The sequence below is a fragment of the Podarcis vaucheri genome (genome assembly GCF_965113315.1).
Source record: "Podarcis vaucheri genome assembly, chromosome: 18".
NCBI classification, from domain to species: Eukaryota; Metazoa; Chordata; class Lepidosauria; order Squamata; family Lacertidae; genus Podarcis; species Podarcis vaucheri.
The window spans coordinates 5,150,166-5,176,938 of NC_138756.1; the positions used below are offsets into that span (position 1 = coordinate 5,150,166).

The window sequence follows — 26,773 nt, forward strand, 5'->3', positions numbered from 1 at the left end:
CCATGGAAAGAGAAGAAGTGATGTCACTGATATCTTAAGCATGCAAAAATGAGTTTATAAATTGTAAAACAGAACATTTAATAAAAATAACATACAGAGTTCGTTTTTTAAAAAAATGAAAAGGTATTCTGGACTAGGATTGCCAGGTTGGCAATATCCCAGACCCTGAAATTTCAGGGCTCAAATCTGATACCTATATCTATTAGATTTGTAGATAAAAAAGGTAAAGAGACCCCTGACCATTAGGTCCAGTCGTGAAAGATTCTGGGGTTACGGCGCTCATCTCGCTTTACTGGCCGAGGGAGCCGGCGTACAGCTTCCAGGTCATGTGGCCAGCAGGACTAAGCCGCTTCTGGCGAACCAGAGCAGCGCACGGAAACACCGTTTATCTTCCCGCTGGAGTGGTACCTATTTATCTACTCGCACTTTGAGGTGCTTTCAAATTGCTAGGTTGGCAGGACCTGGGACCGAGAAATGGGAGCTCACCCCGTCATTGCGGGGATTCGAACCGCCGACCTTCTGATCGGCAAGTCCTTAGGCTCTGTGGTTTAACCCACAGCGCCACCCGTATCCCTTAGATTTATAGATATATAGCTATCAAGCCCATAAAGAAGGCTGATCGCCGAAGAATGGATGCTTTTGAATTGTGGTGCTGGAGGAGACTCTTGAGAGTCCCATGGACTGCAAGAAGATCAAACCTCTCCATTCTGAAGGAAATCAGCCCTGAGTGCTCACTGGAAGGACAGATCCTGAAGCTGAGGCTCCAAGACTTTGGCCACCTCATGAGAAGAGAAGACTCCCTGGAAAAGACCCTGATGTTGGGAAAGATGGAGGGCACAAGGAGAAGGGGACAAGAGAGGACGAGATGGTGGGACAGTGTTCTTGAAGCTACCAGCATGAGTCTGATCAAACTGCGGGAGGCAGTGGAAGACAGGAGTGCCTGGCGTGCTCTGGTCCAGGGGGTCACGAAGAGTCAGAAACGACTAAACGACTCAACAACAACAACAGATATAAAACAATAAAGGCCAAGATTCAGCTCCCTCCACCAGGAGGGAGCCAGGCACACCTGTAGGAGTCAGGTCAGGTGTGGCAACCCTAGTTTGCTTTTGCTTCCCTTGGTCCAAAGACAGCAAACAAAAGAAGGAAGTTTTTGGTTAGCGATCATTTCCCGTTTCCGCCCAAACTGGGGAGCTGTGGCAAATATAGTCAGGATATGAGGCTACGCTTGGAAGTCAACTGCCTTCCTGCGGTCCTCAAACGGGAAGTTGTAGTTAAGTGTAAAACTTCCTGGATTTGTTGGCTTGTCTGAAGAGAAGGGGGTGGGCTGTGTGGCTGAAACACTTGCTTATATCTTGCTAAGGAGACACATCCTAGAACAGGGGTCAGCAAGCAGGGGGCCGGTCCACTGTCCCTCAGACCTTGTGGGGGGGGCTGGACTATAATGGGGAGGGATGAACGAATTCCTTTTTTTAAAAAAAGATATTTATTGAAAAAAGAATTTTTGAATATAAGAAAAAATAAAAAATAAACATACAAAATAATAAGCAATTAAAAACACACATTAATTTTCAATAACATAACTTCCATAGCCTTATTTCCTCCGACCTCCTCATACTTCCCTTCTTTGTGTTCCAGTTCAGTTTGTTACTTCAGCAAATCCTTACCATTAAACTTTTTCCCATTTATGATCCTTTCTTCATGTCTCCTAAAGCATTACAGCCGGAAACCGCTTAGTTTCTATCCAACATCTTTCTAACATTCACTAATTTTACAATATTTCTTTAAATAGTCTTTAAATTTCTTCCAGTCTTCTTTCACCGACTCTTCTCCCTGGTCTCGGATTCTGCCCCACAAATAACCTCGAATTCCTATGCCCCACAAATAACCCAGAGATGCAGTTTAAATAAAAGGACACTTCTACTCATGTAAAAACAAGATGATTCTCGGACCGTCCGAGGGCCGGACTGAGAAGGCGATTGCGCCGGATCCAGCCCCCGGGCTTTAGTTTGCCTACCCATGTCCTAGGACCATAGAAGTGAGAGTTGGAGAGTTGAAGCACCATCTATTCCAAGCCTCTGCAATGCAGGGATCTCAGCTAAATTGAACATATGATGATATCCAAATGTGGCCATTTTTTGCTTCACTGTGGTCCCCATTTGCACAACACATTTAGGAGTAACGTTAAATAACCGATCGATCGGTCCTTTTATTTGTATGCCACCTTTCCAAAGTTAACACCGAGGCAACTTAGAACATACCGTATTTTTCGATCTATAAGACGCACCAGACCACAAGACGCAGCTAGTTTTTGGAGGAGGAAAACAAGAAAAAAAATAAATTCTGAATCTCAGAAGCCAGAACAGCAAGAGGGATCGCTGCGCAGTGAAAGCAGCAATCCCTCTTGCTGTTCTGGCTTCTGGGATAGCTGCAGTGGCGAAGCGTGGGGGGTGCAGGGGGGGCCGGCCGCAGCGGGCGCAACATCTGGGGGTTAGGGTTAGGGGGTGCAAATCCACAGGTTAGGGGGTGCAAATCCACAGGTTAGGGGGCGCAAATCCACGGGTTAGGGGGTGCAAATTACTTGCCTTGCCCCGGGTGCTGACAACCCACGCTACGCCACTGGATAGCTGTGCAGCCTGCATTCGCTTCATAAGACTCACACACATTTCCCCTTACTTTTTAGGAGAGAAAAAGTGAGTCTTATAGAGCAAAAAATACGGTATTTTAAGAACTGCATTGCTGCGAATGTAATGGAAGTAGTTGTGAACGATTAGATTTGTTTGATAATCTAATTTATTAAATCAATCAACTGTGCATTTAATTACATATACCTAATTAAATATATTGTGAATATAGACCCCTGCCTATACTACACAAAACAAAGTGCTGCTTGGCTCAAGAAACAAAATCTCTGCTAACAGATTCCCCCCATCTTCCCTCCCTCTTCCCCAGCCACCCCTCCTGCATCATAAGGAACAGGGGAAAAATTAGATTAATACCAGGCGACGATTCTCTCCCTTTTGTTGCATGTGGGGGAGAAGCAAAGACCCCTCACCGCCATGAAAAAAAATTGTGAAAAAAACACCAAGCAGAAAATTATAATCATTTTGCTGTCGGTGTCCATCTGCCTTCAGCACATCGCCTCCTTGTCACAGAAAGTCCATTAAGAATATCCGGTGGGGAAGTACGGAGAGGGGAGAACAGACCCCCGCTTTAACCATCAAGACAAGATAATTACAGGCCACAGAGAGAGAGTTCCTTTAACAGACTGCGCCTGTCAGTTTCCCCTCAAGTGAAAACAGAGGAAATGGCAGGATGAAGGAACGGAACTTTCTTTTTAGGAGTGATGGCTGTTATTTTTAAACTCAATTCCCCCCCAGAACAGGGGTAGGCAACCTACGGCCCGGGGGCCGGATCTGGCCCAATCAACTTCTAAATCCGGCATGCGGACAGTCTGGGAATCAGCTTGTTTTTACCTGAGTAGAATGTGTCCTTTTATTTAAAATGCATGTCTGGGTTATTTGTGGGGCCTGCCTGGTGTTTTCACATGAGTAGAATGGTGCTGTGGGTTAAACCACAGAGCCTAGGGCTTGCTGATCAGAAGGTCGGCGGTTCGAATCCCTGCGATGCGGTGAGCTCCCATTGCTCAGTCGCTGCTCCTGCCAACCTAGCAGTCCGAAAGCACCCCAAAGTGCAAGTAGATAAATAGGTACCGCTCTGGCGGGAAGGTAAACAGCGTTTCTGCGCACTGCTCTGGTTTGCCAGTCATGCTGGCCACATGGCCAATAAAGCCAGATGAGCGCCGCAACCCCAGAGTCGGTCACGACTGGACCTAATGGTCCCCTTTACCTTTAAAATGCGTTTTATTTAAAATGCATCTCTGGGTTATTTGTGGGGCATAGGAATTCGTTCATTATTATTTTTCCCCAAAATATAGTCCAGCCCCCCACAAGGTCTGAGGGACGGTGGACCGGCCCAAGGCTGGAAAAAGCTTGCTGACCCCTGCTATAGAATGTGGTTGACCTTATGTCTGGACACTCTACCACCACAGATAGGGGGCAGGTTAGGTGATGGGGGGCCGAAATCGCCTTGTATTGCAAAAATGACCAGCAGAGAGATGGTAAGATGAAAAGAGCCTGTTGGATTGTCACGGATGCAGAGGAGTAGTGTGGGGGGGAGAGACCAGCTGGGGAAGAAGGGAGTGGTCAGAGAGACAAGAGGGAGAAAACTGGGAGGAAGAGGTGTCCGAAGCAGATGAGGTAACAGGGCTTAGTGAGCGGGGAGAGTCTGTGCCAGAGAGCAGTTCAGAATCAGAGGCTGGGAGAAGGGAGAGAGGAGTCTGGCTGGCGAAGAGACTCAGGTGTCTCCCCGTCCTGTTGCCCACCTGGTTTCGCAGAACCAGGAGAGGCATGACGTGGGAGGAGCAAAGAAAGGCACACAGCCGCAGTCTCTGAGCACCTGGAAGAAGAAACCCTGGGGAGAGGTATAAGACAGCTCTGGGGAGGCAGGGACCTTGAAGTCTCAGCAACTGCTTCATGGGGGCAAGATCTGAAGGAGGTTGAGTTGCTGCGCTCATGAGACCCAAGACACTCCTGTGCAGACCCTGGTTTTGCTAATTCCAACTTGCTCCGTGTGATTTACTGCTGGCTCGCTCCTGTCAGTGCTATAGCATGGGGACGGGGTGTGTGTCTCCAGGTGCAGAATCGGGGGGGAGTGCCCCCCGCAGAGATCCTGGCTCTGGCAGCGAGAGCTAGGTGAATGCAGAGAGTGAGAGTACCCTCTGCCCTCCACCCCCACTTGATCTTGGATTCCCTCCCCCAGAGCCTGATTGTGTGTTTTCTCTCAGTGTGGTGTAGTGGTTAAGAGCGTTAGACTCGTAATCTGGTGCACCGGGTTCGCTTCCCCGCTCCTCCACCTGCAGGTGCTGGGTGACTTTGGGCCAGTCACACTTCTCTGAAGTCTCTCAGCCCCACTAACCTCACAGAGTGTTTGTTGTGGGGGAGGAAGGGAAAGGAGAATGTTAGCTGCTTTGAGACTCCTTCGGGTAGTGATAAAGCGGGATACCAAATCCAAACTCCTCTTCTTCATGGAGTGTGTTACTTTTCCCGAACCTGACTTGAGTGTGTATAATAAGACTTTTAAGAAACCTGCCTGTCTTCTAAAAGCAGGGAGAGGAGAGGGTATTTCAACATGAACGCTTGCACTTGGTTTGAGGTTACTTCTGGAGAGCCAGGAGAGCAGCAAAATTGATTTGCAAACATATGTCTGCAGTTAGGTACTCTGGGTATGAATTACCAATCCACCCCCTCCCTTTCCTTTCTGCTGGACGGATATTATAGCATAGCTGCTTGCAAAGTTATAGCGAACACGGTGTCAGCACTTTGATTACAATTAAAGCTCTTCAACACCCCCTCTCTTCTTTGGCAAAAGGTTTATATAACTGTCTTAGAACCAAAAGGTGTTGATGCCTCAAATTTCCCCAACCTATAAAAAAGAAAAGAAACAAGAAGTGCCCCTGAAGGACCAGGTGCGAAGCCTGGGAGTCATTTTGGACTCACAGCTGTCCATGGAGGCACAGGTCAATTCTGTGTCCCGGGCAGCTGTCTACCAGTCCCATCTGGTACACAGACTGAGACCATTCCTGCCTGCGCATTGTCTCGCTAGAGTGGTCCATACTCTGGTTTTTTCCTGCTTAGACTGCTTTAATGCGCTCTATGTGGGGCTACCTTTGAAGGTGACCCGGAAACTACAACTAATCCAGAATGCGGCAGCTAGACTGTGGACTGGGAGCGGCCGCCGAGACCACATAACACTGGTCCTGAAAGAACTAAATTGGCTCCCAGTACGTTTCTGAGCGCAATTCAAAGTGTTGGTGCTGACCTTGAAAGCTCTAAACGGCCTTGGCCCAGAAGGAGAGTCTCCACCCCCATCGTTCTGCCTGGACGCTGAGGTCCAGCGCCAAGGGCCTTCTGGTGGTTCCCTCACTGTGATAAGCGAAGTTACAGGGAACCAAGCAGAGGGCCTTCTCGGTGGTGGCGCCCGCCCTGTGGAACACCCTCCCATCAAATGTCAAGCAAATGTCAAGGTTCTCAAGGTTGAGAACCTTGGTTCTCAAACGGCTTGGCTCCCAAACAAACTGGATCCTGAACACCGCAAACCTGGAAGTAAGGGTTCCGGTTTGTGAATGTTTGAGAATGAGGCTACGTCCACCCAGAGCTAACGTGACTCCATCATGTCCAGCTAGGAGGTGGGAGGCCTGCCGCAGTAGATCACAAGGAATAATAACTGTGCAGCGGCGACGAGAAGGAAACGCCCCTGAGGGACTTGTCAGGAGCTTGTCCTACACTTGAGTAGGACCCTGGCAGAGACACATGCCCGACTGGCATGTTCTCTCCCTCCTGGTCGATCGTTTGGGAGCTTCAAAAGCTTTCTTATTCCTGAGCATCACAGCGACCGATGCCAACAAACACCGGCACACTTAGGGATCTGCAGAGTTTGCGCAGTTGCGTGATAGAGCTCAGCAAGTCAGCATTTTGGCTAATCTACTTTCTTTACATATAAGCACACATGGAGCACTGCAACATGGCTCCCTCTCTCTCTATAATCAGACAGCAAAAGGACAATAGTCCCACTTCATGGAACACAAACATCCTGTCTCCATCACTTCCCACTCTGTGGAGTCAAAACATACACCGTCATGTGATAGACAACAATCCCATGACTGCAATCATGGAGCAGGAATTCTAACAGGACTTGGGCAGCTCCGGGAGCTACTTCCTCTCTGGGTGCCCCCAGGACAAAGACAGTGGGGGCCCCAGGCTGGGAAGAAAGAGTACCCCTCCCACAGAGGGGCGGGGACCGCATGGCAGCCCTCCGCCGCCAAGGGGGCTCGGAGCAGGAGCAGGCCACAGAACTGGGGCTGCAGGACCAGCGCTCTTTGCCCCCCAGCCCAGAGGAGGCGGCGGGAGCGACAGCAAGGAGGCTGTCACTTCCCTCCCACACTTTTCTGGTTTGAGGGGCCTGTAAACGAATCCCCCCCCCATCCAGTAACACATGAGCGCTGAACTTCCAATGTGCTCTGCTAGATTTCCGGAAGTGGCTTTTATGTGGTGCAAAAGCTCAGATATAACGTGGAATCGGATAGCACAGAAATGAGCGATAAGCAGGCAATGTACTCCCTCGGTTTTGCAGAATGCGTCATGCTAAAGCTCACATTGGGTGCGGGAATTAGCTGTTGGGGAAACGAACTGCCGTGTGAAAGCAACCTTCTTAAAAATAATATTTTTTATTACATTTTGCTTTGCATACATCCATAGACATTTTCCATACATAATTCAAACTAAACCTAAAGATAAAAAATGCATAAAAATACATAATCGCTAATATTTTCCCCAACCACCCGTTACCCATAATTGTAATTCTAAATTATCAAACCTTAATATTCTAAACTTTTGGACTGACGTCCATGCACCATCTCAATTTGAGCCATTTTTCCTTTCCTTAACTGCCTTCTTTAGATGTTTCCCATCTCTTGGCATAATTTAATTAGGATCACTGTTTTGTCTTTTTGCAAAAGTTAGTCAAACCCTAACCCTAACCCAACCTAGATGGCTTTAAAAGGAACCTTATGTTGTTTATCATGGGTAGGCAAACTAAGGCCCGGGGGCCAGATCCGGCCCAATACAGTGGTGCCTCGCAAGACGATATTAATCCGTTCCGCGAGTCTCTTCGTCTTGCGGTTTTTCCGTCTTGCGAAGCACGGCTATTAGCGGCTTAGCGGCTATTAACGGCTTAGCGGCTTATGGGCTTTAAGAAAAAGGAAACAAACTCACAAGAACTCGCAAGACGTTTCGTCTTGCGAAGCAAGCCCATAGGGAATTTCGTCTTGCGGAATGACTCAAAAAACGGAAAACTCTTTCGTCTTGCGCGTTTTTCGTCTTGCGAGGCATTCGTCTTGCGAGGTACCACTGTAGCCTTCTAAATCCGGACCACGGACGGTCCAGGAATTAGCATGTTTTAACATGAGCAGAATGTGTCCTTTTATTTAAAATGCACCTCTGGGTTATTTGTGAGGCCTGCCTGGTGTTTTAACATGAGAAGAATGTGTGTTTTTATTTAAAATGCATCTCTGGGTCTGAGGGACAGTGGACCGGCCCCCTGCTGAAAAAGTTTGCTGACCCCTGGTCTGCCTATGGATCTATCTATGTGATCTAACCATCTCTAATGGTTTCTATTAATTAAGAAGAAATCCCTTCCCCCACAACCACCTCATCTCCTTTTCTAAGGTTTGTAAGAGACAGAAAAGGAAAAGAGAGAGAGAGAGAGAGTGATGGCTTCATTAATTATGCAGAAAATGCAAAAAGGAGGGGGGGAATCCACCCCCCACACCCCCCAAAACCACCATCCTCTAGATGAGTTTAAAAGGAGGAGAAAACCCTTTTAGAACGGGGAGAAATTACTCCCCAAGGCAGATGAAATTTCTCTTGCAACTTCAAAGGACAATAAATTATTCAAATATCTCCTGCCTTTTCACTCTCCCTTCCCCCCTTCTCTCTTCTCTTCCCCCTCTTCATGATGCTATGCTCTTGAGTCAATTAAAGGGGTTTTTTTGGGGTGTGTGGAGCTGATACTTTAGAGTATCTTAAACTAGGCTAGTGTATAAATAAAATTCATATTCATATTTCTGTGTGCCTACTGTATATGGAAATAAATCTCTTCCTGCTTCACCCACCTGCCTGCAAACGAACTGAGTAAAAGCTTGAAAAATCTGGGCAAATAGCCCCTTTGACGTTCCTAACTAAAACCATGGAGAGAAAAGGGTTGAGAGAAACCACTGGGGGAAAAGCGATGACAAACCTAGGCAGCATCTTAAAAAGCAGAGACACCACCTTGCCGACAAAGGTCCGTATGGTTTTCCCAGTAGTGATGTATGGAAGTGAGAGCTGGACCATAAAGAAGGCTGGTCGCCGAAGAATTGATGCTTTTGAATTATGGTGCTGGAGGAGACTCTTGAGAGTCCCATGGACTGCAAGAAGATCAAACCTCTCCATTCTGAAGGAAATCAGCCCTGAGTGCTCACTGGAAGGACAGATCCTGAAGCTGAGGCTCCAAGACTTTGGCCACCTCATGAGAAGAGAAGACTCCCTGGAAAAGACCCTGAGGTTGGGAAAGATGGAGGGCACAAGGAGAAGGGGACGACAGAGAACGAGATGGTTGGATAGTGTTCTGGAAGCTACCAGCATGAGTTTGACCAAACTGTGGGAGGCAGGGGAAGACAGGAGTGCCTGGCGTGATCTGGTCCAGGGGGTCACAAAGAGTCGGACACGACTAAATAACAACAACAACAAACTAAAACCATGATGTTGGCCTTTCTTTCCATAAGACACCAGTTAAGGGCATCTTGGTTGCACTGGACAGAGAAGGCCGACCAAACCCACTCTCCTGCTTCCAATAGGGAATGGCCTCTGACCAGCCCAGAAGCAAGAGCATATAGAAAAAGAAATTGATTCCACAAAAATGCAAAAAAAGGAAAAGGAAGAGAGCAATTTTCAAGCACTGGGCTGGCTAGTGGAAGCATGTGGCTGTAGCCAATGCGAGTCACATTCAGGCCAAAGGGTGACCAACATGGTCAGGGGTAGGGGGAACATCTGCTGCATTCTCCTCCAAGGATTTGACTGCTAGGCACCAATCCATGGATTCCTCTAATTCTGTTTTAAAGCCATTCGTGACCCACAGTGTCCAGCAGTGGGGCGGTGGTTCTGCTTAACAACCTCCCCTCTGCCCCCCTCCCCAATGCAAAACAGCATGGAGCTTCTACACTGCGTGACTCGGGAGAAAATAAGAACCACCTGCCGGATCAGGCCGGCGACCCATCTAGTCTAGCTTTCTGTTTTCACAGTGGCTGACCAGATCCCCTAGGAAATCAGCAAGCAGAATTTGAGGACAAGAGCAACTTTCCTCTCTTGGGGTTTCCATGCCATCAACAGCATCCTCCCCAAAGAATTTGCCCAATCCTCTTTTAATGGCGTCTAGGTTGGCGCCCATCACTGCTTCTTGTGGCAATGAGTTCCGTAGTTGAACTCTCTGCTCCATGGAAGAATCTCCAAACATTCAACTTCCTTCAATGTCCCAGATGAGAGAGAGAGAAAAAAACTTCTCCCTTGTCTGCTTTCTCCATGCCATACATAATTTTATAAATTCCTATCAGGTAGGTCCCTTCTTACTCGCTTTTTCTCTAAACCAAAAAAGCCCCAAATGCTGCGACCGTTCCTCATCGGGGACTTGCCACAGCCCCTTTGGTCGTTTTTGCTGCCCTCCCCCAAAAGGGAATATAGAGAGGGTTCAACCTCCCAGGTTTGAGGAATATAGAGAAGGAGTATTTTTACTTTTTTAAATCCATTTATTAAATTTCTATACCACCCTTCATCCAAAAAATCACAGGGCTGCTTACAGGAAATGCATACCATAATAATAAGAAGAACCATAACCGCCCCCCAAAGTTTAAATGGCCATAGATTGTTTAATTAGCTGAAGGCCTGGGAAAAGAGGGATGTTTTAAGCCTGGTGCCTAAAGATATAGAATCGTAGAATTGGAGAGTTGGAAGAGACTGTAAAGATAATCTAATCCAAGACCCTGAAAAGCAGGAAAATGCAACTGTCCCGTATGGGGGCTGAACCTGCAGCCTTGGTGCCATCAGTGCCAAGCTGTAACCAATGGAGTGAGCATCCCGCAAACAGGGAGCCACTGCAGAAAAGGCCCTGTTCTCATGCTGCCACCCCTACGGACCTCTGGCAGAGGCGGCAGACGAAGAAGGGCATGGATGATGATTTCAGGGTCCGGGGCAGTTCACATACAGAGAAGGGGTCCTTGAGTTTTTGCAGTCCTGAACCATTTAAGGCTTTGTAAGTCAAAACCAGCACTTTGGGACACGGGTGGCGCTGTGGGCTAAATGAGAGCCTAGGGCTTGCCAATCAGAAGGTCGGCGGTTCGAATCCCTGCAATGACGGGGTGAGCTCCAGTTGCTCGGTCCCTGCTCCTGCCAACCTAGCAGTTCGAAAACACATCAAAGTGCAAGTAGATAAATAGGTACCACTCCAGGGGTAAGGTAAACGGTGTTTCCGTGCGCTGCTCTGGTTCGCCAGAAGTGGCTTAGTCCTGCTGGCCACGTGACCCGGAAGCTGTACGCCGGCTCCCTCGGCCAGTAAAGCGAGATGAGCGCCGCAACCCCAGAGTCGGCCACGACTAATGGTCAGGGGTCCCTTTACCTTTACGTCAAAACCAGCACTTTGATTTGGGCCAGAAACTAACCGGCTGCCGGTGCAGTTGGGCCAAGATTGGCATGATATGATCAAACCATCTTGCCTCAAATTCTGCCTCGGCTAAAGTTTCCAAACCGTCTTCAGAAGCAACCCTACATACAATGCATTGCAGTAACCTAATTTATTTACATCTTTCCCTCAAAGGGGCGTCGTTCCATCATTTTGGTTGTCCTTTTCTGATCTAATTCATCTAATCTAAGACCATCTAAGAGCCCATCTTGAATGTTCAGAGGAATCACGCGACTCCACTCGGTTGCAGCCCTGTTTTTAATTCCAGCTGAAGAACCTGCCAAAGGTTCCCTTTGCTCACCTTGTCCTCTTGTCGTCGCCCCCCCCCCGCCCGCCCCATCTGACTTATTTATATAGCACTAACGGAGGGATGGAAGTGTGGGGAGAGAAGATGACATCACTGCGACTTGATTTAATTTGATCAAGCAGTTAAACAAGGTGACACTTGAGTTTAATTCAGTGTCCTTGGATGCAAAAGAAACAGAGAGAGAGAGAGAAAGAGAAGGGGGGGCAGATCAAGAGGAACTGTCCCAAACTCTCCCATCATGACAGCATGAAATACGGGAGAAGGAACCGCCAACCAGAGATGGAAGATTTGGGGGAGAGCCTCCCCAAAACAATAAGTGTGTCTGTCTGTCTGTGGGGTTTTCTATTCCCAACTCAACTACAGTGGTAAAGTAAAGGTAAAGGGACCCCTGACCATTAGGTCCAGTCGTGGCCGACTCTGGGGTTGCGGCGCTCCTCTCGCTTTATTGGCCGAGGGAGCCGGCGTACAGCTTCCGGGTCATGTGGCCAGCAGGACTAAGCCGCTTCTGGCAAACCAGAGCAGCACACAGAAACGCCATTTACCTTCCCGCCGGAGTGGTACCTATTTATGTACTTGCACTTTGATATGCTTTCGAACTGCTAGGTTGGCAGGAGCAGGGACTGAGCAACAGGAGCTCACCCAGTCGCGGGGATTCAAACCGCCAACCTTCTGATCGGCAAGTTCTAGGCTCTGTGGTTTAACCCACAGCGCCACCCGCGTCCCAACCACAGTGGTACCTCGGGTTAAAGATGCTTCAGGTTACAGATACTTCAGGTTACAGACTCTGCTAACCCAGAAATATTATCTTGGGTTAAGAACTTTGCTTCAGGATGAGAACAGAAATCGTGCAACGGCGGCGCAGCAGGAGGCCTCATTAGCTAAAGTGGTACCTCAGGTTAAGAACAGTTTCAGGTTAAGAACGGACCTCCGGAACAAATTAAATTCTTAACCTGAGGTATCACTGTAGAACCAAACATCAGCAGCCGGACAAGTTCACAGAAAGGTACTTTGGGGCAGAACCAGGACTCAAGCAAGCGATTCAAGCTACATACTTAAAAGAGAAGTCAGGTGTATATAACCAAGGTAGTATGGAGACAGAGTTCTCCCTGTTTTGCTTTTTCAAATATGGCATCCCTGCAAATACGCCAAGGACAACTCTCACCCAGGTTGGCAAATCTCATGACTCCAGATGAGTCACATACGTGAATTCCTCCGGGACTCAGGTCGAGATGTCCCCACCACGGAGACAACAGTCAGGGGTCAACCCAAACAAAGGAACACAGCAAATGTCCTTATGCCAGGGTCAGACAGTTAATACTTTGGCTGCAATCTATTTACCCAAGAACAAGCCCTACTCGGCTCACAGGGAGTTACTTCTGAGCACACTTGTAAAGGATCTGTGCTGTTAAAAATGATGAATAAATCTGGAGTTCCTGGCATGGAATCTAGGCCCTTCTGGGAGCAAAGCAGGAACCCTAACACTGAGCAAGCCTTCTTCCAGGTGGGGCTGTTCCCCCACTGGCAAGACTGTAAAAGGTAAAGGGTAAAGGGACCCCTGACCATTAGGTCCAGTCGTGGCCGACTCTGGGGTTGCGGCGTTCATCTCGCTTTATTGGCCGAGGGAGCCAGCATACAGCTTCCGGGTCACGTGGCCAGCATGACTAAGCCACTTCTGGCGAACCAGAGCAGCGCACGGAAACGCCGTTTACCTTCCCACCGGAGTGGTACCTATTTATCTACTTGCACTTTGACGTGCTTTTGAACTGCTAGGTTGGCAGGAGTAGGGACCGAGCAACGAGAGCTCACCCCGTGGCAGGGATTTGAACCGCCAACCTTCTGATCAGCAAGTCCTAGGCTCTGTGGTTTAACCCACAGCGCCACCCGCGTCCCATGACTGAGCCAGCAGTAAATCACACTGTGCATGTTGGAGTTAAAGTATTATTGGCAAAAAGACAGGATCTGCACAGGGGTGTCAGGTCTAATGAGCACAGCGACCCATCTCTGGCAAATATTGCCCCCAGTTGCTGAGACTGGAAGTCCCCACCTCCCCACCGCTGCCTAAGTCCCCTCCTCTGCAGGGTTACCCTCATGCAATCTGAGACTGTGCCTGCATGGAACTAACTTCTCCATTGCCCTCTTCATGCCTCTCCTGGTGCTGGGAGACCAGAGGGAAGGGGAGCTTGTTGCAGCAGGCCAGGGAGACACCCATGCCTCTTCACCAGCCGGACTCATCTCTGCCTCTTGGCATCCCTCCTCTCCTGTTTCAGCTTCTGCCTCTGAGTCTGGACTGCTCTCTGCCACAGACTCTCCCCGCTCACTAAGCCCTGTTGCCTCTTCAGCTTCTGACATCTCCTCCACTCAGTCTTCTCCCTCTGACTACTCACTGTCATCCCACCACCAGCAGCTCTCCAGGGTCTCAAGCACTAAAAGGGTCTTGTCTTTCTCACCTTGGGAGCAGCTGCAGAAAAGGCTCTGTCTCTTGTGTCACCACCAACCATTGCCTCTGAAGTAGATGGGACCTAGAGATGGTGCTCATCTGAAGATCTTAGCACCCGTTTGTAGAGAGAGACACAATCTTTCAGGGCTGTCATGTTGGACTGGCCATGTTGTTCGGATACCAGACTATCGTCTTCCAAAGCAACTACTACTCTATTCCGAACTTCAAAATGGAAAGCGTAATGCTGGTGGTCAACAAAAGAGGTGTAAAGACTCTCTCAAGGCAAATCTTTAAAAATGTAGTATAAACACCGACAACTGCGAAACACTGGCCTGCGAGCGCTGCAATTGGAGAACAGCCTTGACCAAAGGTGTCATGGGCTTTGAAGACGCTTGAACTCAGGACGAAAGGGAGAAATGTGCTAAGAGGAAGGCATGCTTGGCAAACCCTCACCGGGATCAACTCCCGCCCGGAAACCAATGTCCCCACTGTGGAAGGACGTGTGGATCCAGAATTGGCCTCCACAGTCATAGAATCATAGAATCATAGAGTTGGAAGAGACCACAAGGGCCATCGAGTCCAACCCCCTGCCAAGCAGGAAACACCATCAGAGCACTCCTGACATATGGTTGTCAAGCCTCTGCTTAAAGACCTCCAAAGTAGGAGACTCCACCACACTCCTTGGCAGCAAATTCCACTGTCAAACAGCTCTTACTGTCAGGAAGTTCTTCCTAATGTTTAGGTGGAATCTTCTTTCTTGTAGTTTGGATCCATTGCTCCGTGTCCGTTTCTCTGGAGCAGCAGAAAACAACCTCCTCTATATGACATCCTTTTATATATTTGAACATGGCTATCATATCACCCCTTAACCTCCTCTTCTCCAGGCTAAACATGCCCAGCTCCCTTAGCCGTTCCTCATAAGGCATCGTTTCCAGGCCTTTGACCATTTTGGTTGCCCTCACTTATGGACTCATTGTTAAGACTGTGTTTACTCGGCTACGAGGGATCGCCAAAGAAGGACTGCTCTATCAGCTCATCTATATGGAGCTCTTAGGTTTTAGGGACTCCTCTCCTCCACTCCCATACGCCAACAGAGACCGGCTTCTTCAAATCCTTTAAAAAAATGCAATAACAAAGAGACCTTGAGAACATGCAGAGAGCTTCCTACTCATTCGCACTGAGGATACGTTTAAACGAAGAATGTGCAATGTCAGAAAATGAGCACATGATACTAGAATAGATTGTGGGGTTTTGGGGTGTGGGGTGTGTGTGCTTCACTTACTTTCAGCGGTGCAGCCCACCAGCAGCAAATAGACGAGGTTGGCAAGGGGGAGCAGCAGTGCTAATCCCGAGGCAGGATTCATGCTGGTGGCGGGTGGAGGTCTCTGACCCCGGCCTGGCGGCCCCCCCAGTTTAGCAGAACTCACAGCGCCTCTGGAACGGCGTCAAGACCTGCGGAGGGAAAGAGACGCAAGTTTAGACTGCGAAGGGTTTTTCCAAGGTGGCCGCTGCAGAACTGCGCATGCAGGCAAGCACTCTGATCTCCAAGAGAAGGGGTCAGCAAACTTTTTCAGCAGGGGGCCGGTCCACTGTCCCTCAGACCTTGTGGGGGGCCGGACTAGATTTTGGGGAAAGAAATAAATGAACGAATTCCTATGCCCCACAAATAACCCAGAGATGCATTTTAAATAAAAGCACACATTCTACAGTGGTGCCTCAGGTTACATATGTTTCAGGTTACATACGCTTCAGGTTACAGACCCCGCCTACCCAGAAATAGTGCTTCAGGTTAAGAACTTTGCTTCAGGATGAGAACAGAAATCGGGCTCTGGCGGCGCGTCAGCAGCAGGAGGCCCCATTAGCTAAAGTGGTGCTTCAGGTTAAGAACAGTATCAGGTTAAGAACGGACCTCTGGAACGAATTAAGTACTTAACCTGAGGTATCACTGTACTCATGTAAAAACACACTGATTCCCGGACTGTACGTGGGCCAGATTTAGAAGGCGATTGGGCCACATCCGGCCCCCGGGCCTTAGGTTGCCTACGCATGTCCAAGAGCAACAAAAGATCCCCTCCGCCACACGAAATAATCTCACAAACAAGGAATGAAAGGTGGTAGCCTCAGAAGTGGAAACAAAAGGAATTACCGACAAAGGAAGAATGGCAATTGAAGCTAATGGGGTCTGCGGAACTGGCCAAAATGACGGGAAGAATCTGAGAACAGCAGGACAAAAGTTAATCAAGGACTGGACCACAATTTGTAAATTATTTGAAAGACAATTGTATTCAATCAAATACACGTTGGTAGGATTGCAAGAAGCTTTGTAAGGAAAGGTACAAAAACCACTGCAGATAAGAATAAGAACGCATGATGTTTCAACGTTTTTGATTATAAAGCAATCGTTAAATAGTGAAAGTGCAGAAATTTGAAATGAAAGACAGAAAATCGTTAAGGAAGGTTTGAAGGAAGTCAGGGTCCTAAAAAGCCAAAATGCATAATATGTGATATTGCAACGGAAAGTATTATTGTAAAACTAATAAAAATGATATGAAAAAAAGGAAAAAAAGAAAGAGGGTAGCCTCTCTCTTCTCTTTCCCCATGATCTACAGCCAAGAATGCACACAGTCTGCAGCCACCGGTCACTTCCAGGCTAGACTACTGCAATGCTCTGAGCACAGGGCTGCCCTTGGACCCAGGCTGCTAACAAAAGTCGCAAGCGCCGCAACCTTTCCCCACAAGAGAATTGCCCCTCTAGGGCAGCCAGGATAGCCCTGGGATACGTGGCTTCCCATGATGACCTAAAAGATCAAGACTCGGGTACCCTGGGAAATTCACATTTCCCAAAGCCCCTTCCAGAGACACTCAAAACGGCAGATTACATTTCCTGTCTTAAGGTAAAGGGACCCCTGACCGTTAGGTCCAGTCGTGACTGACTCTGGGGTTGCGGCGCTCATCTCGCTTTACTGGCCGAGGGAGCCGGCGTACAGCTTCCGGGTCATGTGGCCAGCAGGACTAAGCCGCTTCTGGCGAACCAGAGCAGCGCACGGAAACGCCGTTTACCTTCCTGCTGGAGCGGTACCTATTTATCTACTTGCGCTCGCATGCTTTCGAACTACTAGGTAGGCAGGAGCAGGGACCGAGCAACGGGAGCTCACCCCGTGGCAGGGATTCGAACCGCCGACCTTCTGATCGGCAAGTTCTAGGCTCTGTGGTTTAACCCACAGTGCCAAGCAAATAATAAAAAAAACCCTCCGTACCTAATTTTGGGCTTTTCAGAACACATTAGGAGCAACCTAATGAGACAGCGAGCGAGCGAGAAAACAGCCTTCAGGGTTCCTATTGGGCACAATTTTGGCACTTTCCTTCAGCGCAGCTGGAGAAGTCGCTTGAAGGCCGCTAAGTCGCTCAGCATGCGATTTTAATAGGGCACTGGGTCAGAATGGGAAATACACACACACACACACACACACACACACACACACACACACACACTTTGGAAGATTGGAAGGCATTCAAAAAACAATTAAATTTCCAAGCGTGAAAGATGTGCAGCCACCGCTGGAAGCCTGGACTGTTGTTTACATTGCATCCTCACTGCATACTTCAGTTTATGAAGAGGGGAGGTCTCTGCCTGGAGGAGCTTACAATCTGAAATCATATGGGAGGCAGAGGAGGAAGGGAAGGCAGGAATAAAGAGGAGAAGAATAGAATCGTGGAATAGCAGATTTGGAGGGAAGCCCAAGGGCATCTAGTCCAACCCCTGTGGTGCGGGAATCTCAGCCAAATAACCGCCGGCCGATGGCCTTCTAATTTCTCTTTAAGAACCGCCATGCAGAGATTGTTTCGGTTCTGTGGTCTTACCTCAATGCAGCCCCTAGAGCAGGCCTAGGCAAACTCTGGCCCTCCAGATGTTGGGGACTACAATTCCCATCATCCCTGACCACTGGTCCTGTTAGCTAGGGGTGATGGGAATCGTAGTCCCAAACATCTGGAGGGTGGGAGCTTCCCTATGCCTGCCTTGGAGCAATTTAACAAAGTTGTCCTCCTCAGCTGCAGGCAAGCTGATCGACTCACACCCTGCAGGCGAAGGGAAAGAGACCCAGCGCAAAATTGCGTCTCGGGCACTGGCCAATACACCCCAGTCGGTGGTTCTTCACGGCTTCCAGCAGCTACAGCAGGTGTGGGGAAGCCCTTTTCAGCTCAAGGGATCTCTCTAACTTCCCAAGGGACAAGGGCCAGGACAGTGGTGGGGTGGGGCTTGCAGGCAAAAGTGGGCAGGGCGCCGAATGGTCAAGGGCACATTGCGGTCAGGAAAAGAAACACTCAAAGAGGATATGATGTGGGGCTGAGGAGAGGGGTGTGGCCTGGGGCAAGCCCCAATGGCTAGGCACAGAGCCTTGAAGGGCTGCATTTGGCCCCCAGGTCTAAGGTCAGAGCGAGTTTTCCCAAACTTGGGTCTTCAGCTGCTTTTGGACTACAGTCTACCAGCTCCACCTGATACGCAGGATGAAACCCTCCCTGCCTGCGGACTGTCTTGCCAGAGTGGTGCATGCTCTGGTTATCTCCTGCTTGGACTACTGCAATGCGCTCTACGTGGAGCTACCTTTGAAGGTGACCCAGAAACTGCAACTAATCCAGAATGCGGCAGCTAGACTGGTGACTGGGAGTGGCCGCAGAGACCACATAACACCGGTCTTGAAAGACCTAGATTGGCTCCCAGTACGTTTCCGAGCACAATTCAAAGTGTTGGTGCTGACCTTGAAAGCCCTAAACAGCCTCAGTCCAGTATCCCTGAAGGAGCGTCTCCACCCCATCGTTCTGCCCGGACGCTGAGGTCCAGCGCCGAGGGCCTTCTGGCGGTTCCCTCATTGTGAGAATCAAAGCTACAGGGAACCAGGCAGAGGGCCTTCTCGGTGGTGGCGCCCGCCCTGTGGAACGCCCTCCCAGCAGATGTCAAGCCAATAAACAACTACCTGACATTCTGAAGACATCTTAAGGCAGCCCTGTTCAGTTTTAAATGTGTGACATTTTAGTGTATTTTTGGTCTCTGTGGAAGCCGCCCAGAGTGGCTGGGGAGGCCCAGCCATATGGGCGGGGTACAAATAATAAATTATTATTATTGTTGTTGTTATTACAGTTCCCATCACCCCTGACCACTGGTACTGCTAGCTAGGGATGATGGGAGTTGTAGTCCAAAAACAGCTGGAGACCCAAGTCTGGGGAAACCCTGGGTTAGAGTGTCGGACTAGGGGCTTGGAGGTCCGGGTTCAAATCTCTCCACTCAGCTGTGGTGCTCAGTGGGCGACCTTGGACCAGTAGCCGCCTCCCTTAGCCTGGTCTACCTCACAGGGGTGGCGTGAGGAAAAGCAGGAAGAAAGAGGAAAACCCCGTGTGTTTCCTTGAAGGAAAGGCAAGATGTGACTGTTTTAAAAAAAAAAGAGTTGGGGGAGAGAGACTCAAAGGGATCCTGACACGACGGAGCAGGCAAAAAAGGTGAACGCAGAAGAACAATTTATTTCTGCTTTCTCCATTTAAAAAGCTTCCCTGCTTCATTTCAAGCTAGCTCTTCTGTTTCAAGGGTAAGCCGAAAATGCATTCATACGCATTAATTGCTCCCACCCTCATTATATACATGAGCGCTTAATAATATGCAAGGCCAAGGAATCTGTAGCATGCAAATACTTTATTAAAAAATGATTACTGCCTTCAGAACGCATTTCCTTTAAAATTTTTGAGCATCATACTTAGGTTATTCTTACACCCCCTTCTCGCTTCTCCCTCTTGCTTCGCAGGGTGGGGGGTTGGGGGTGGGAACCATCAAGCGCAATTCGCAGCGAGAAAAGAAAGCGTCACATTCCCCTCCCCAGAATGTCTTGCCCTTTAAGAAGCGCTCTGTTCCTTAGCTGAAAAGCATCGCCGCCCATAATTACCACCCCTTCATCTCTATGCAAGAGCTTCTCCGGCACTCGGCTCCCGAAAAAGCACAAGCAGCTCAAAATGTCTCGGCTGGTTTTCTAAATATAAAACGAGGTCTCCTACATCTCCGGGAATTTTTAGAAGGTTTGTTTTCTGTCACCACCACCACGTTTTCTGGATCCGACGACCTTCAGGGTGCTTTGGAGAACCTTGCCTAAACCCAGAGCTGGTCTGGGTGGGTGCACTAACCCAGACCCCTTCGAGTCAGCTGCTTGAGCCGGAACGAAAAGTTGGAGGCATAAACTCAGCATCAATGACAACCAAGCCATCGCGGGAGGCTCAGCGTGAGTGCCAAAGCCACAGCCGAAAGCCATCTACGTTTGCAGACTTGGACCCCTTTGAGGAGGCGCAGCGCGCAAGCTCAGGACTTAGGCCAGGCAAGCTGTGTCGCCCAACAAGGCACTTTGGGCGCTGTTTCCTGTTGCCATAACCAGCACAATTTGTGGCAAAGATCTCGAAGGGTTCTAGCATTCCCACCTCTGAATTCCTGCAGCCAATCGGAAGCTGCGTCGGATGTTCAGGTTCCAAAGAACGTTCGAAAACCGGAACACTCACTTCCGGGTTTGCGGCGTTCGGGAACCAAAACGTACGAGTACCAAGGTACAACTGTACTGGATTTGTCTCTCATAAACTGAAGAACAGGCGAGTCAGGAAACACCTTCCAAATTTCAAGCTGTATCCAAATCTATCCTACTGATTTAAAGGCATCCTTGAGCAGAGCTTTAGGAATAAGCTCAACCAAGCAAGGTTCCTAACGAATGCAGAAATTTGGTTCAGAATAATTACCCTTCTTTTTTATGTATGCTACTACAGCAGCAAGAATTCTCATCGCAAAGTATTGGAAGACACAGAATCTACCCACTCAGGAAGAATGGCAGATGAAGGTGATAGACTATATGGGACTGGCTGAAATGACTGGCAGAATCCGTGACCAGGGGAAAGAGACGGCGGATGAAGAATGGAAGAAATTTAAAATTTATCTTAAGAAACATTGTAAAATTAATGAATGCTAAAATGTTGAGGTTTTAGAAAAATGGGGATTACGGCTGTAGATAAGGTGAAAATTAGATAAATTTAAGGGTGAGGATTTGCTGAAACAAATTTGGAAACTCGGATGCAGAAAGGGAAGGTACGGGGAAGTCGCTGAAGTAAGGTTTAAGAAAAAAGGATCTGAAATTATACATGTTTGTTTATGTGTTTGTTTGTTTGTATTGTTTTGTGTTTATATAAATTGTGAAAAAGCAATAAAAATTCTTTAAAAAAACAATAAAAAAACAGAATAATTACCCTTCTTTCTCACACACATGGGGCAGAGATCACCTCAAGCCTGCTTTCCCCAAGCTGTAGATTTGCTCCGTCAAATCCGCAGAGGCACAATCATCCCTCTTAACGGCAGACAGAGCAAAACCAGAACCTAGATGCACCGGCAAATGTTAACCTAAGCCAGGGGTGGAAGGAGCAGGTGTGGCCCTTCAGGCCTCGCTACCTGGCCCTCAAAATCCTCCCGCAAGACATGCACAACCACCCCTGAATGCCAACCCCCTCACTGGCCCTGCTTCCTGCCCCACACATTTTCGCCGGCCGGGAATGCGTCCTTGAATTCTGAAGATGACTCTTGAGTGGGCAGGCAACTTTTGCATGTGTTGCTCCGCCTCTTTTGCCTCTGGCCCTGCCCAACACTGGCATGCGGCCCTCGGAAGCGAATGCGGCTCTGCTCTTACTGATCTGACTGCCATGAAGTGGACTAAGCAGCCAGTTGGCTGGCGATGGTTTCTCCTCCCGTATATGAACCGACAACTTCCCCTTGCAAAAGGCTTACAAGTGGTAAGCCTTACATTCACACCAGAAATGCTTTGAGAACCCTGGGGTTGTGGCGCTCATCTCGCTTTACTGGCCGAGCAAGCTGGATCATGTGGCCAGCATGACTAAGCCGCTTCTGACGAACCAGAGCAGCACACGTTTACCTTCCCGCCAGAGCGGAACCTACTCATCTACTTGCACTTTGATGTGCTTTCGAACTGCTAGGTTGGCAGGAGAAGGAACCAAGCAACAGGAGCTCACTCCATCGTGAGGATTCAAACCGCCGAACTCCTGATCGGCAAGCCCAAGAGGCTCAGTGGTTTAGACCGCAGCGCCACCTGCGTCCAAACTGTATAGGAAGGAAGCAGGAAATAGCTGATGGTTCCCACCCCAAAGGCTGCTTCAGGTCTGGGCAAATCATAAAAAGGTAAAAGGACCCCTGACCATTAGGTCCAGTCGTGGCCGACTCTGGGGTTGCGGCGCTCATCTCGCTTCACTGGCCGAGGGAGCCGGCGTACAGTTTCCGGGTCATGTGGCCAGCATGACTAAGCCACTTCTGGCGAACCAGAGCAATGCATGGAAAGACCGTTTCCCTTCCCGCCGAAGTGGTACCTATTTATCTACTTGCAGTTTGAGGTGCTTTCGAACTGCTAGGTAGGCAGGAACAGGGACCGAGCAACGGGAGCTCACCCCATCGCAGGGATTCGAACCGCCCACCTTCCGATCGGCAAGTCCTAGGCTCTGTGGTTTAACCCACAGCGCCACCCGCGCCCCCTCGGCAGAAATCAGTGTTAGAAATTAGCCAGGCGCCAGGAGCATTTTGCAACTGGTAAGGGTCAAATTGCGACCACGTGGAGATCTCTGGATGCCGGCCCCTCCAGCTTTCTTAAGCAAGTAAGCAGAAGAGCTTATTCATTGCCTTTCTCTCCCATGGTTCACCCCCTCCTCAGTTAAATCCCTACAGCGCCCCTGTGAGGTGGTCCAAGAGACTGAGACTGACTCCAAGGTCACCCAGAGACCTTCACTGACGGAGTGGGGATTTGAACCCTCATCTCTCAAGGTCCTAGTCCAACACTCTAACCCATGAGTAGGCCGGATCTGGCCCAATCGCCTTCTAAATCCGGCTCGCGGACGGTCCGGGAATCAGCGTGTTTTTACATGAGTAGAATGTGTCCTTTTATTTAAAATGCATCTCAGGGTTATTTGTGGGGCATAGGAATTCATTCTTTTTCTTTTCCCCCCAAAATATAGTCCGGCCCCCCACAAGGTCTGAGGGACAGCGGACCGGCCCCCTGCTGAAAAAGTTTGCTGACCCCTGCTCTAACCAATTACACCACACTGCCTTCCTAGAGTCCTTCTGCTACGGGGCAGCTCTATAAACTAAGTAGGTAAATAAATAGGGGGGAAAGCCAAATGTCCCTTAGAGAAGGATCTGGAATATTCTCCTTGAAGCTTGAATTTTGTTTTTTTCCAGATTATTTGACTTGATGCTTTAATCCACTTTGAGATTTTTTTTCTCTTTAAAATATAAAGCGGTACAGAAGCGAAATGAGATGAATAATAAAAACGATAAGAATAAATTCCACTTCAAAAATTAAAAAAAAGTGCCAAGACATTTCGGTGTGGTAACCATAACCTAGGTTGAAGTTGCCATTTAGCTTATATATATCTGCAATTAGCTTATGTATGTGTGTGTGTGTGTGTTTCTACCACTGATGACAACTGAATTGACCCCACACTGTTCTCACTAGAGCTTGACGGAGGAAAGTAAAATTGCTCAGGGGTCAAAACATTTTGTACTTACGTACAGGCACATACATTCCTACACGCCACCCCCCCCATCATTATTTGCTGAGGGAGAGAGCCGATTCTGAATCCGGCTAAGGGGAACAAGCTTATCACCTAAGGCTCTGTCTAGATCTCATCACTGGGAAAACGGCTTGGATTAAAACAAAAAAACGCCACAGGAAGCGTTTGGGGAAGCGGGTTCAAAAGGAGGAGGAAACAGAATGGGTATCGGTTCAGCGCAACACGTTTAAACAATTCAGGTGTAAGATAAATGCACTCCTGGTTTGGGAAACGGGTGTCTGCGGGCAAAGAGTTATAAGCACCCTTTTGATCAATTGTGATCAAAGCCAGCTACGTGCGATGGCTGAGAGAGGCAGAATCAAGCAGAAACAGAATCCGAAAGTGTGTGTGTGTTTTATTATTTTTTGGTGTTTTATATTAAAGGGGGGGGGGACTCACACAAAGGCTTCCATTTTAAAGTCCTGGGAGAAGGAGAGTGATTATCCGTTCCCACCTCTGCTTTGCAGCTGTCGAAAGAGGATGCAGAAGAAGGGAAACGAGGAGGGGGGAGGAATTCAGGGTGCGAAGACTTCTCCCCTCCTCGCAATATTTTGCCAACGAAGCTGGCTTGGCAGGGGAAAAAGGAGTGGCAGGACAGTTCTTGGTCCAGGAGAATTCAGAATTAAGGGCCATGGGAGCCCCTTTCCAAAACATGTCCATTTCCAGTGGTAAAGGTAAATAAAGGGACCCCTGACCGTTAGGTCCAGTCGTGACCGATTCTGGACCGAGGACGTTTAGGGCTCTAAAGGTCAACACCAACACTTTGAATTGTGCTCGGAAACGTCCTGGGAGCCAGTGTAGGTCTTTCAAGACCGGTGTTATGTGGTCTCGGCAGCCGCTCCCAGTCACCAGTCTGGCTGCCGCATTCTGGATTAGTTGTAGTTTCTGGGTCACCTTCAATGGTAGCCCCACATATTGCGCATTGCAGTAGTCCAAGCGGGAGATAACTAGAGCACGCACCACTCTGGCAAGAGAGTCCGCAGGCAGGGAGGGTCTCAGCCTGCGTACCAGATGGAGCTGGTAAACAGCTGCCCTGGACACAGAATTAACCTGCGCCTCCATGGACAGCTGTGAGTCCAGAATGACTCCCAGGCTGCACACCTGGTCCTTCAGGGGCACAGTTACCCCATTCAGGATCAGGGAATCCTCCACACCTGCCCGCCTCCTGTCCCCCAAGAACAGTACTTCTGTCTTGTCAGGATTCGACCTCAATCTCTTATCCACCATTCATCCTCCAACTGCCTCCAGCCACTCAAAGGACCTTCACCGCCTTCACAGGTTCTGATTTGAAATAAACTATGGGACTCACGCCACAGGAGGCAGAGATGTGCTCTTGCGCTCAGATTCTGATTGTGAGCATCTTCTGTTCTTGCAATAATCTGGAAAGCAACAACCCCTGTTTGGAAGCGAAGAGGGAAGGGGGAATCTCCTCCCCCCCCGCCCAATTCCGTCTCTCTAAATCATGCCTCTTAGCTCTCTGCGGATCTACGGACATATGCCCAGTGTTTTCCCAGGGGCATCATTTTGATGTATCCGGACAATATTATGTTTCTGAGGGACAGCTGAGTCGTGGAGGATTAATGCCTTGCGACGTGTGTCCAGCGCTCCTTCGACAGAAGCCCCTCGTCTGATATGGTATCTTATGATTTCATTAAGGGTTTCGCGGGCGGGATAATCCGGCAGGCGGGGACTCTTGCTTGCCAACCTTCCCTCTGCGTTCTCCCAAAAAGAAAATGACATGGAGTGTCTCTGCGCGACTTGTAGGACAAACAATGGCCAAATACACATAAGAATCTAGGGATCCAGGTAGACTGTCCCTGGATGGGGAGGTTCCATAAGAAGACAAAAAAGAGCCTGGCTCCTGGGTCAGGCGGGTGACCCATTTAATCCAGCATCCTGTTCTCACAGTGGCCAACCAAACAACTGTGGGAAAATGGCGAGCAGGATCCGAGCACCGGAGTCCACTCCTCTCCTGATGTTCCCAGCAACTGGTATTCAGAGGCCTTCAGAGTGCACAGCCAACATGGCTATTAGCTGCTGAACCATCCATTTGTCGAATCCTCCTTTGAAGCCGGGACGCGGGTGGCGCTGTGGGTAAAACCTCAGCACCTAGGATTTGCCGATCGCATGGTCGGCGGTTCGAATCCCCACGGTGGGGTGAGCTCCCATCGTTCGGTCCCAGCTCCTGCCCACCTAGCAGTTCGAAAGCACCCCTAAGTGCAAGTAGATAAATAGGGACCGCTTTCTAGCGGGAAGGTAAACGGCGTTTCCGTGTGCTGCTCTGGTGCCGGTTCGCCGGAGCAGCTTCGTCACGCTGGCCACGTGACCCGGAAGTGTCTGCGGACAGCGCTGGCTCCTGGCCTCTTAAGTGAGATGAGCGCACAACCCAAGACTGGCCAGTACGGGCAGGGGTACCTTTACCTTTACCTTTAAAGCCATTCAAGTTTCCGGCAGGGGCCGGCCTCCTGTGGCAGTGAGTTCCGCAGTTTAAAAATGTGCTGCGTGAAGAAACATTTCAGCATCCACACTGACTGCCTCTATCCGTATGAACCTGCCCGGACCCTGAGATCATCCTCTGAGGCTCTTTTTTGTATGCCTCCTCCATGAGAGGTCTGGAGGGTGGCAACACGAGAACAGGGCCTTTTCTGCAGTGGCTCCCCATCTGTGAGGTGCTCTCCCCAGGGAAGTTCGCCTGGCACCTTCATTAAACTTCTTGAAGCGCCAAGTGAAAACAGTCCTTTTCAACCAGGCATTGGGCTGATTGACATCCGATGCCCTTTTGAAATGTGTTTAAAATTAGTTTTATATTTTAATTGAAGTATTACGATTGGATATTTAATTGGATGTTTTTTATTGGAAAATCAATAAAAACGATTAAAAAGTGGAAGTGGGGTGGGGTGGGGTTATTACTTTGTTTCAGTTCTTATTTTTATTATGTACAGTGGTACCTCAGGTTACATACGCTTCAGGTTACAGACTCCGCTAACCCAGAAATAGTGCTTCAGGTTAAGAACTTTGCTTCAGGATGAGAACAGAAATCGTGCTCCAGCAGGAGGCCCCCTTAGCTAAAGTGGTGCTTC

At 49.0% G+C, this 26,773-nt stretch overlaps 1 protein-coding gene and 1 long non-coding RNA gene across 21 annotated transcripts in view; one reads left to right on the plus strand and one right to left on the minus strand.

The window, feature by feature from the left end:
* The window catches only part of LOC309523075, a 219,728-nt gene that overhangs the window by 162,417 nt on the left and 30,538 nt on the right, over positions 1-26,773 (plus strand). The gene's annotated exons all lie outside the window — the stretch shown is intronic.
* Positions 1-26,773, minus strand: part of PTPRS (protein tyrosine phosphatase receptor type S) — a 305,222-nt gene that overhangs the window by 159,359 nt on the left and 119,090 nt on the right. For all 20 annotated transcript variants that reach the window (XM_082206217.1, XM_082206214.1, XM_082206218.1 and 17 more), the window contains one exon: positions 15,352-15,521. In XM_082206217.1, the coding sequence (XP_082062343.1) occupies positions 15,352-15,433 (82 nt within the window). In that variant the 5' untranslated portion in view covers positions 15,434-15,521. The remainder of the gene's footprint in view (positions 1-15,351; positions 15,522-26,773) is intronic.